Source organism: Cylas formicarius, unplaced genomic scaffold (genome assembly GCF_029955315.1).
Source record: "Cylas formicarius isolate icCylForm1 unplaced genomic scaffold, icCylForm1.1 PGA_scaffold_1__22_contigs__length_36826433, whole genome shotgun sequence".
Taxonomy (NCBI): Eukaryota; Metazoa; Arthropoda; class Insecta; order Coleoptera; family Brentidae; genus Cylas; species Cylas formicarius.
In genome coordinates this window covers 22,106,666-22,119,087 of record NW_026844264.1, presented here as the reverse complement: position 1 = coordinate 22,119,087, position 12,422 = coordinate 22,106,666, and the positions used below count along the sequence as shown (strand labels likewise).

At 33.0% G+C, this 12,422-nt stretch overlaps 1 protein-coding gene across 1 annotated transcript; it reads left to right on the top strand.

Annotated features, from left to right (window-relative positions):
• The first annotated feature begins 961 nt into the window (after window positions 1-961).
• On the top strand, window positions 962-11,874 carry LOC132697119 (protocadherin-like wing polarity protein stan). The gene is made up of 10 exons (XM_060662410.1): window positions 962-987; window positions 2,477-2,792; window positions 5,923-6,069; window positions 6,135-6,341; window positions 6,395-6,670; window positions 9,194-9,482; window positions 9,756-9,993; window positions 10,051-10,285; window positions 11,506-11,734; window positions 11,791-11,874. The coding sequence occupies exons 1-10, from the start codon at window positions 978-980 to the stop codon at window positions 11,872-11,874; spliced, it is 2,031 nt and encodes a 676-aa protein (XP_060518393.1). The 5' UTR covers window positions 962-977.
• The last annotated feature ends 548 nt before the right edge of the window (window positions 11,875-12,422 follow it).

The following is a 12,422-nucleotide window of genomic DNA, read 5'->3' as shown; positions in this document are numbered from 1 at the left end:
CAAATGGGATTTAGTTGAAAATTTTCTTGATGTTCGTCAAATTTGGCGCAAAACAGTTTTAAGCTAGGAAGTTCAGTGGCGTCGCGGGAAGTTTGCAAATTCTATAATTTTTTTTTCTAAATTTAGCAATTATAGGAACACATCTTTTGTGTCTTTAATTATTTCTTTATTTTGCTTCGCTGTATAGACAAAAAACGCAAAAAAATAGGTTACTAACCGGTAAAACTTTTGTGCACTCGATCTTTTTGCATTCTTTTAAAAACAGTGTTTGCAAGGGATCTCCATTTTAAATCAATTTGAAAAAAAATGTAGAAATAGTAATATATTAATAAAAATCAATACATACCCTCTCCGAAACGATAAGTGCTACAAGCTCGGTTAAATTAAAGAATAAATATTTAATACTCTTTTAACGTGAACTAATGCCATCTATTCTGGTTACTTTCTGAAGGTAGAGAGCAATTTCCACAAAATTCAATTTTTTTTTTAAATATTTAACATAACTGAATCGTTCTCGTAGCTCTTCATATTGATAAATCTTTCTAAATTAAATAAATATTTAAATAATCGATCTCTTTTATAATTAATTAACACTTCATTATTGCTTCCCTCTTTCAAAAAAGTGTTTGTTTAATATTGCGCCAATATTAAAGCATAAACATTATTTCAAAATACAAGTGGGTTCAGTAAAACTTAATTTAACTTGAAGTTAAATGTTTTAATTAATAAGATCATTCTTTTTCAGATGCGTTCAAAAACATGAAATACTATTGGCAGACGGCCCGTTTAAAATTTTTGTGGCTTTACTTCACCTTCTGCCATCCTTTACTAGGCGTCAATGGTAAGCGGTTACTTGTTATTTTATTTATTAATGGATATTTCCAATTAAGTAGATAAATTGACAGTGAGTGAGTGTGATAGTGTCAAACTAAAATTAATTATTAATTATATACCAGGGCCATCCTAGACATCACTCAATGGAAAAAGGTAAATAATATCATCCTTGAATTAACGATATCGAGAAAATATATAAATGCATATAGGACCTTACATTCAAACATAGCCAATTAAAAGCAAACGAAAGTGAAAAACTGTAAAAGTTCTTGAAATTACAGTGACAATCTAGTGAAAGGCTAAAACACAATATTCATTGCGAAATGGTTTGCAAAAACGTCGATATATTATTTGTAGAGAAGCGTGTCTATGAATGTAATATTAGGTGGGAATCTATTTTACAAGTCAATTAGATTACCAGGAAATAAAATAAATTGGCAGCGAATAGCGCTTGCTTGAGAATTATTTGAAATTTCCTAAATGCAACCGAGCAATATTTTATAATGGTAGGACAAAAAACGGCCTCCTGGTCGGACTTTCTCACAATATTTTATTTGATATTATTCGGACATTGGCAATGCCAATTTAAGCGTAGTGGTTTGAGGTTTGATGGATTAACTTGACTTTCTTTGGCGTTTGCTTTATACTAAACTTCCCACGTTCGTAATTTGGTGAATTTTTAGACGAAAAATAGATAGATGAGGTATTGGAAACTTCTGAAGTTTTGATCGGATTGTTGGCAAACTTATGCAATCAATTATTGTTAAAGCCTGTAGGAACCAGTTCGTCAACTGACCTGAATTTAGATGAGTATCGCCAAGCGGCTAAAATACGCATTACAATGGCTCACACAAAACGGATTAGAAGTATCTAAAAATGGAATTAACGAATTTATTTGGTACCTTTAGTTCTAAAATATTTTTCTGTTCTGCACATTATTTCATTTTTCTAATTCTGCACTACCCATTATTTTGAGCACCTAATATAAATTATATATCATTTTCTCAAATCTAGAGCGCTCTAAAAGTAAGATTTTGTACAGAAGTTCTCGAAATACCATTTAATGCATTTAAATACTATGCTTTATTTATTCCATTATTTTCGAGTTGATTTAACTAAACTAATTCACTAATTCACTAATTCAAAACCTTATCTATCTTTTTGAATTATTGTTCACGACGACGTTAAAGAAATGTAAATTAAAAAAAAAAACTAGTTTATTTCATTTTATTGGAAATTATCTCACAATCTTGAATTTTATTGAAGTTTAATTACTTTGCATTTAAAAAATGAACGGCTAAATGTACTTTAATTCTTGATTCATGAAAATATTTTTTTATTTTAAGAGAGATACGAGATGGAGATAAGATGGAGACGGACACCCAGCATATTGATTTACTTACTTTTTTACTTCTAATATTAGGTATTGTAAAATTGTAGTAAATAAAAAATACTCTTAACAAATGGACAATTTCCTTGCCGATTCGAACCTTTTGCATATTTAAACATTTGTGGGTGAAATTAATTGCATAAAATTTCGTTTTATTAAATGGAAATCTGAAAGAGTCATTCTCGGGCTCATGCATTTGAATATCACAATTAGCTTGTTTCCTATACTAATTTGAACAAATCTACTCTACAGGACTTGGAGACAACCGTTGCTACCTCAAAAACGGCGCCTCATCGGAAACATTTTTCGTATCGGAAGACCTACCGGTAGGTGGTATGATTGGCCGCTTAAAAGTTTTGGGAAATACAAGACCGATCACGGGATCGATCGTGTTACGCATCAAGGAGCAGGACAGCCCCGTGGAAATAGTCCCGGGCTCCAGAAACCTTACATTGCTGCGTCCACTTGACAAGGAAGGGATAGATGGACCATCATCTGTTTTTTTAACTTTGTTGTGTGAACGGCTGGGCACCGCAGATCCTGAATATGTAATTCCGATAAATATTAGGTTAGTAAACAATGCAAAATTTGACATGTGGGTGTGATAAATGTTTAGACATACGTGTAACATAAATTTCAACTTTCACTAATATTTTTATATTTTTTTAATTTCGAAAACGAGATAACTTTAATCATTGTACAATGGAATGCAGTAGTACTAGTAGTATTTTGACATATATTTATATATATCACACAAGAAAGTGCGAACACTCTATAACTTTTAAACGGCTTGAGATAGCGATTTGGAATTTGGAAGGGTTAATAACGACAATAACTTTCGAATTTTAAACGGCACACCCTGTATTTTTTTGCATTTTTGGATTCAGGAGATCATTCTACGTAGGATATGATAGTTTTTATCACTTTTTTTTGTTTTTGTAAATTCTTTTTTAATTTTGAAAATTGTATCTAGGAGACTATGACCATCATAAATACTATTGACTGGGTCACCTGATAATGTGAAAAATTGTAAATGAAACTTTTCTTTACTTGTCTAATGGCAAACATCATTTAATATAAGGAACTATTATTTTTTAGGATAAAGTTGTTTTTTCAAATAGCACCCTAGTGGGAACAAAAGCTTTTTAAAACCGGTACTTTTTCTACAACATTTTGACACCAAAATTTTCAAAATCCGTGAAAAAATAACCTCACAGGAAGGAAAAAGCCAGATAAGTAAAAACGTTTTTATAAAAACAAAATATTACTTAGGTGGCTTTGCTTCTACTCATCATCAAGTCGGCATGATTGAAAATTCTGACAGTTTGTACATTTCTATTGACTTGATACCTTTAGATTTTTTTTGTTTCGGGGCACGTGAAAACCCGTGTTTATGTAACTCGAGTGTTCCACCTACAACTGCATGTGCAGAAATGTTAGGAAGGGTTACAGCAATTGTAATTTCTAGAGCCAGGGAGTGTCGTCTACAAGAAGGAGGACATTTTGAAAATATTCTATAAACTTTTCGTCTTAAAGTAAATTGGTTATTAAGTAAATATCTATCGCACTTATTAGTAAGACACATTGATATACCACTTTCAAGTCGATTCTACTAACACTGTTGAGGTTTTATTTTCTAAGAGATTTCCAAAATAATATGTTTTGTTGAATTATCCCAAAAAGTGACCGATTTGAAAAGAAGAAAAATTCTATTCTCTTGTTCTTCTGAGTTTCTAGTAAAAAGTGCTTGTAGCTTATGACGTACGTATACATACAATGCTTACGTTAGTTTTTGACTGTATCCGCCTATTCCAAAAGCATATCAATTTTTTACCGTTGAATCTCAGAAGAAACTCTTCCTTGAATTGTATGTTTTTTAAATACTAATCTGTTTTTTTGGTGTCGAAATGTTGCAAAAAAGTACCGGTTTTAAAAAGTTTTGGTTCCCGCTAGAGTGGTATTTGAAAAACCCATGTTATCCAAAAAAATTAATAGTTCATTATATTAAATGCTATTTGCCATTAGACAAGTAAAGAAAAGTTTCATTTACAATTTTTCCCTTGATCAGGTGATCCGGTAAATAGTATTTACACAATTTTCCACAGCCTCCTACACGCAATTTTCAAAAATTAAATTAAATTAAAAAAAAAGAGAAACAAAAAACGTTCTATCCTACATAGAATGATCTCCCGAATCCAAAACTGCAAAAAAATATCGATTGTGCCACTTAAAATTCAAAAGTAACTGTAGTTTCCGCTCAAACCGGAAGTGCAACCATTGACTGCATATTGTTAAAAAGTAGGACATTCAGCCTATATTCACCCTTACAAATTTCAAATAGCTATCTCAAGCCGTTTAAAAGTTATGTTCCCACATTCTTGTGTCGTCTGGTATATTGTATTATGACTCTTTAGTTCGGTTAACGAAAGTCCTACGGTAGAAAAATCGAAGCTTGGTTGTGAATTCTGAAATCAAAATTAGTGTGTGTTTTTCTATTGAGAAACTTTAGCTAATACTAAACACGAATTTATTTATTTTTTTAATATTTTATTTATTAAAAACAAACAATTAAATTACAATTATTAAAAGGTACAATTTGTTAGTTGAAATTAATTTCCACAATTGTTATAGAAGAAAAAAATAGTTGCTTAGTTTAATGCATCTGTTCCCTTTCAATGTATGTAATCTCAACAATTTAAAAAACAGAGGTGGTATTGAAAGAGCTTTTTAATTCTCTTCGTAAGCATTATTTTATGTAGTGGTCGGTCTTCTAATGAATTCCCTTTTTATCGAACTTACCTGAAATTGGAACAGACGGGAAATTCAAAGTTTTCTTTCGTTAAGTATAAAATGATATTAAATGGATAATAATAACTAGGTGTAATGATAAAATTTCAGAAATAAAACTTGTTTAAATTTTTAATTTTTTTAATAATTTGACGATGAGTTTTCATTATAAAGCTTTAGAAGACAACACAATCTATCTTTTTGTTGTATTATAAATTACAAGTTATCATAAATGAGGACAATTCAAAATATTTAGTAGTTTTAGCAGTAATTGCTTGCATTATTTTGGAGTTAATATTAAAACTCATAGCAGAATCTGTATGACGGAGAGAATAATGTCAAACGCTCTAATCTGCGCACTAAATTTGTGCTTTTCAATGAGGCTAGCATAGATTAAAGTTTTAGGGGTCTCGGGATGGGAGAGATGAAAATGAGTCGGTGAAATATTTTATATTGAAGTATCAAAAGTTGATTGCAATATGTGCCAAAAGAATTCAATTTTATTTATAAATAAAGAGATAAACCCTTTTACAGAATTGGTTTATGATGGTTACAATTTTGCCATTCCAACTGAATGAGTCAAGTTTTAGTTAGTTTAAAGCAGTCACATATTTAAAAATAGAACTATTTTTGTAATAAGGGGTAAAAGACCCGTCTAAGAAAAGGTTTAGCATACAATAAAAATGTTCTATCTTATGATGAAAGAAAATAGACTGTAGTGTCAAAAACTATAAAAAAACAGACATAAATAGTGCAGACCAGGGTTCTCAATTAAACTTTGAAATCACATTTACTGCTGATGATATTTATTACACGACGAGTGTGCTCTTTAATTTACTCTAACTCGTACCAAAATTTAAAGAAAAATTGTGACTACAAAGACAAACTTAGGCATTAAAGCTATTTTGAAGGGTAATGGATGCCAATGATAATGCACCCATTTTTGTGAACGCGCCATACATGTTAAATATTTCGGAAGCCACAGCAGTGGGGTCCACCGTGATGCAAGGCATCAGAGCAATCGATAATGATCAACCGGGACCATTTTCGAACATTTGGTAATATATAGGTTAATATTTTACAAACACAAAATCCTAATTGGCGAAAATGTGAAAATTTTCAGGTATTCTGTGGTTCCTGGACCTTATTCGGCCTTCTTTGAATTCGAAAACGAACTCGAAGGAGACTTAGTGCTCAAAAAAAATTTGGATTACGAAATGGTGAAGTCGTTTAATGTCACACTTCGCGCCCAGGATCACGGCGACCCACCAAAGTCGACAGACACAGTCCTCAGAATTTATATTTTGGATAGCGACGATCAAAATCCAAGGTAAATCTTCTAACAAACCACTCGAAAACTAGTCTCATTTACACCAAGTTTAGATTTTTAGATGAAAGATATACAGCGACAATACCAGAAACAGCAACTCATGGAATGAACTTGGAAATAAAACCTCGCGCCATATACGCGTTTGATCAGGACGAAGGAATTCGCGAACCAATATTCTACTCCTGGGATGGTTCGGGTGGTGATTACACCATTTTTCGGTTAGATCGCCGCACTGGAAGTGTTACATTGGCAAAAACTTTAAAAGATAAAGAATTGGAGCATCCGGCTGTGTTAGTGATCAGAGCATCTCAAGAAAATAATCATGACAGGTTCATATTTCTATTTTAAGTGAAGTATCTCATATTTTATTCAACATCGGAAACTTTTTTTCAAACAATTTTACAACACTTGCATCGTGGCGGGTGATTTTGTTGTGGGATTCTTTGAATACAGACATTTTTATAACTTGCGTATGTTTAAAATACAGCAGAATATAATACACTCGAAATTCTATATAGGGAAATTGAAGGAACTGATTTTTTTTTCATTAAGAAGAGTTTTCATTATAACGAGTTATAGGTACTTGAAAAATAACAATACGCATATGTGTTCTGCAATATTTAATTATTTTGTATACATATTTTAACATCTACTTAGGAACATTTTATATAAATATTTAAGAACTACATTTAATGTTTCAAATAATCGGTTGTTTTTTTTAGTATGCCAATACGCATCTCGTACTTTGGCTTGTATTTTCACCATTTCTTCGAGAGGGGCATATAAAAAATTTCTCTAGCAGCTTAACTAAATATAGGGCTTGTTGAATGGTTGGTGGTGGTCCCAGATCAACTTCTTCCTCTTGATGCTCTTCCTTTTCTTGCTTGTTGTAATATGGCTTCCCCTGTTAAGTCTGCTGTTATAGGCAAATCCTGATCTATCACCATAAAATCTTGCAACTCCTCGTAAACGTAATTGTTGTTTGAATCTGCTTTATCCACTCGCTTAGTGGCTGATCATCTTCCAAGTCCTGTTCGCATTTTGTCTGGGTAATAAGTCCTGCATGACGATAGGAGTGTTGAATTGTTTCTGCTGTCACCTCTTTCCAAGCTTTACTAATAAAGTTGACTGCATCTAGAATATTAATGGAAAATTGGTCTTCGGATTCGATCATTTCTCTTAAGACTTTTTATTACGCTCTGGTGCATCGGCTATAATACACTTGTTGTTTTGGCTTGAAGAAATTCAATATTCCGTAGATTTGGAATAGGGTGATGTGCATGGCAGTTATCTAAGGGAAGTAAAATTTTCCTCCCCTGTAATTCTGCATCCCACTTCCGTATCTGCTCTTCCAAAATTTGCGATAGCATGCATTCAGACTTATTTACTTTGTAAATGGCCGGCAAATGCTTGCTGTTTTGGGTTAGTTGATTTTCCAATCACGACTAGCTTTCTTTTTTCTCTCCCACTCATATTGGCAGCTACTACTAATACTGTTATACGTTCTTTAGAAAGTGTTCCACCCACACACTTTTCGCTTCGAAATTTAAGAGTTTTATCTCGTATTTTGTAAAAAATACCAGTTTCGTCAGCATCAAAAATGTCGTCAGCAGGGTATTTTTCTGCTAGTTTTGGCCGTGTCTTCTCCAGCCAATTTAGTGACGTTTCTGCCGACATCACGGGCTTCGCCACTTATCTGTCCATAATTTAGACCATGTCTCTATTTGAACTGCTCCAACCATCTCTCCGAAGCCTTGAAATCGATTATGCCAAGCTGTTCAGCAAACTTTTCTGTTTTTAGTTTTACGATAGGTCCAGAGAGTGGTACATTTTTAAGATGTTACTGTTGGAACGACTACAACATTGCCCGATACAAATCTTTAAATTTTGGCTTTCTTAGTATTTACTAGAACTGCCTGCCGCTTCAGCCTGAATGATTTTTTCTTTGCACTTCCAAATCGTGGATACGTCCCACATCACTTTTCTTTTCTCCCCGTTCTATCTCCCGAATTAAAGCAAGTTTATCATCTAGAGATAAAATTTTTCGCTTACTCGCCATACTCGCAGTATTCACTAGGTCAAATTAGAACTGATTGAAACAATGGTGTGCTTTTATACATACGGATAAAGGCATTGACATAATCGCTTATTGCGAGAAAAACACTAAAGACTCTGTTAATTACAAATCAGCCTACATTCCTTACTTTGTTATCTGATGTGCCCTTTTTTCTTTCAGTATAGAAAGTGAGAAATTCGCTATACAGAGTCGATTAGTACATAGCTTTGTATGCTGACCTAATAGTTTTACATTATACAGAGTTTCGCTATAGGAACTTTTCACTGTATATTTTTTATATAAATTGAATTTAAAAGGTTTCATTATTATCAAATTTTGGAAATAATACTATTGTTTAACTGAAGGAAAAAATAATTTAACAATCCTAACGACTCTGAAAAAAAAAGTTATTTATTTTGTTTTTTGTTCTTTAAAAAAGTCCTCATTGGATCTTACAACTAAACTCAAAATGTAAGGTTTTTAGTTTGGTATCTGCAGGTTTGATGAGGTTTTTGTCACAATATTTGCAATATTGCAAGTTTACGGAAAATGCCGATCATTATTTCCAAAAGCTGAACGTCGAAAAATATAGGATATTGTGTAAACTTATGACTTACGACGTAATAATTTAATGATAATGGGTCATTTCGAGAATAAATGCCGCCAATGCTCGCAAAACACTTTTTAACTGCTTTTGAGCATGAAATGCTAATGTAATTGTTTCGTATTCGTATTCCAAATTAATGCCGGGCCTCAAACTATCTCATTTCAAACCAGATTTTGTATGTTAATTTAGATACGCATTAGCAACTTTAACAGTTACCAGACAGTTTGCCTACGAAGATCTTCGCTTTAGTGAGCGCATATTTCATATTCGAGCGGCAGAAAATTTGACTACGGGTTCTATTTTGGGGGTGCTCACCAACAACAAACCGGGCCAGCACCTCAAATATTTCGTATCGAATCAAGAAATTCTCAAGACGTTTATGATAAATTCATTGGGGGAGCTCTCATTAGTTGGAGAGCTGGACTACGAAACAAAATCCGAATATTCGTTTAAAATTTTCGCCACAAATGGAATTTCGGTAAGTGAATCGTGTAAATATTGCTCACACTGCATCCATAACAAACAACGAACGAGAGTTTTGCTACCACGAAGAACAACAAATTGTTTAAATTTTAAACAATATTGTTTTACAAGCGCTATAAAATTAGTATATACAAAAAAAAACTTGGAAATAAAAAACTTATTCAAACCTTGTGCCTAACGTATTCGAAACATTGCATGTAATTTTCGTTTTTATAAGTTCATGTTTGAGACCCTTTTCATAACTACGGTACTTTTCAAATAATTTCAGAACGACTCATGTTTCGTGAACGTGACAGTCGAAAACGTCAACGAATGGGAGCCTCAATTCCGCTACGCACGCTACGAGTTCTTGGCGAATATAGCAAACAAAACCAGTACACTTGTGGGCAAAGTGGAAGTTGCCGATGGAGATAAAGACGACAAGATAACACTCTCGCTAGGAGGTCCTGACGCCCACTTGTTTTCCATAACTCCTAACGGCGAAATTATTTTGAAAAATCCTAAAAGTAGGTTTTTCCAGAAAGTTTCGTCTGCGAACCACATAATGTCATCTTGCTTTCCAGGTTTATCGGTTGGTACAGCATCTATAATGGTCACTGCTACTGATAGTGGACGACCTCCGAAACAAACCACTGTACCGATTGGTGTGCGGATTTCTACTATCGGCACTACCTCGGCAACAGTAATCTCCAAAAATGAACGAGACAATATGTCATCCATGCTCATGGCAGGCCTCGGTGCTGCTCTATTGCTGCTCAGTTTTTTGTTCGTTTTTCTAATTGCCTGTATTTGTAAAATGTGAGTATGCATTATTTAATATATAATAATAATAATAATAATATCTAGCAGGCTTAATATAGATCCATTAAATTTATATTTGTATTCTGTACTGCTACTACGCTAATTTTCTTGCCTGAATTTATCAGAATGTATTTCCAAATGCCTTTGTTTTTTCTTGATCGGACCAGATGATGGTATATGCAAAATTATATACTGAAATGCACTACCAAAAATTACAATATAATGACCACAAGACAAACTCTGAGAAAGAAAAATGCTAAATTCGGTATAACAATTTATAGTCCAGTTTCTTGGTTCTTTACTTCTCTTTACTATCGATACCAAGACGAGAAGCGACCCTCTCCTGTTTCTCATTGTTGCGGTCGAATCAAACAGTTTGGCAGACAGGGCATAGTGCTTCTTGACACTTATAGTCCATTTTCATCCAGTACAATACAAATAAAAAACATCTAAAAAAATATTCTATATTTTTCAAAAAACTAAAACTCTATAAAGATTAATGAATCAATGATGAATCAGTATTAATTTGTATTTGATTAGTTACTATTTCCAAGAGCCGTTCTACTGAAAGCACTGTCTTGCTGGCGGGGTAATTCAAATTCGGCGCTCTGAGCTTTTACCAATAAAACGAAAAACACTTTCTTCTACAAAAAGTGTTATGAAAAGTTTAAAAACTCCTCAATATCGATTATTCCTTTCTTCATTTTTAAAGATAATAATTATAATAGGGGTTAGTGTTTTATTTGATTGTTGAATTAACCCATATACAATTAAACAGAATTGACTTATTAGAGAGCGTCTGCATAGGTAAATCACCTAGTCCATAATTTTTTGTATGTCGTAAATGAATGGGATTTAAGTTACTTATTTCGGCACACATAAAACAGCATTTTTAAATATTCAATTTGAGAGCAAACCTAAAACTGGTTTTTCTATTTGACACGCAACGCTTCCTTGCTGTGGGCGAGGGTCATCCTAATCTTCAATTTCTTAGATGATAATGACCTCGATGTGGTCGAACAAGTTCTAACAGAACTATGCATTGCATTTGGTGTAGAGGAGCACAGCGGTTTTGCTATTAAGATATTTGTTTGGTAATGGTAAATACAAGTTTTCAAAAATACACGTTTATTATTTCAAATATGGTTTGTACTATGTGATCTATTATTTTTTGAATACGGAAGTTATCCATTTATCCATTATCCATTTTTATACAGGAAACGAGCTCCAAGGCCCAACGTAGTGGCCGCTTACGGAGATAAGCAGCAAAAAACACAAAGCCAAATCAGTAATCCAGTGTTCGGTGATGATAAAATTTCATCACCTATGTCGGTCACCTCTAGTCGCCTGTCCACTTCTAGACGAGAATGTATACAGTCCAATTTAAAGTCTTTGGCTACACCTGTTGCACTCGGGAGGGTAAAACAAATGGCTTGGGAACAAAGGGTAAGTTTGCTACTTAATAACATTAAAAAGAATGGCAAATACGCTTCTCGTTTTAGGAAGACGAAGGTAGTGAGCAAGTGAATGCTGCCGATAACATACCAAAGGTTTTAAGAAACAGTAATTTAACGGTTTATTTCTAAGAATGCGTTCTAGGTTATAGTTTTTATAAATATCCGTTTTGTTATACAGTTGATAATTGTTGAAATTATTATATATTTTTTAGTAAAGAAAAAAGTGTTTCTTCTTATTACACTTACCTGACAAAATTATAAATCGATTTCTGAGCTGACTCTAAAAGATACTCCAATCAATCATTTTAATCCGATCAGTTCATCACTTTATCCTTACAGAAATCTTCTCAAAACAGTTACTTCATTTTTCTATCTAGCATTTCTTATACCCTTTTTATTATATGTGGGCAGTTCTTACAATTATTATTTCTTTATTGCTTTAAGTTGTTTGTTATATAGAGATATGAAAACTTTCATTTGGTGGTTTCTAGGGCTAGCGAATAAATAAAAAATGATTTGAAAATGTACAGCTATCTGAGCTAGATACGTTATCAGACCTAGGAATGAATTATGGAGCCATGTTTTACATTTTACAAAACGTAGATTTTTATACCTGTACCAGTTTATACATTGTGCAATGTATAAGCAGATACAGAGAGTTTCAGTCACGCTCTGAA

What these genes read in the sequence shown, in the direction of transcription:
- LOC132697119 (XM_060662410.1), top strand. An exon ending in AGCGACGATCAAAATCCAAG is followed by an intron (nt 6,342 to 6,394) that starts GTAAATCTTCTA and finishes CACCAAGTTTAG; the next exon opens with ATTTTTAGATGAAAGATATA. An exon ending in ATTGCCTGTATTTGTAAAAT is followed by an intron (nt 10,286 to 11,505) that starts GTGAGTATGCAT and finishes ATTTTTATACAG; the next exon opens with GAAACGAGCTCCAAGGCCCA.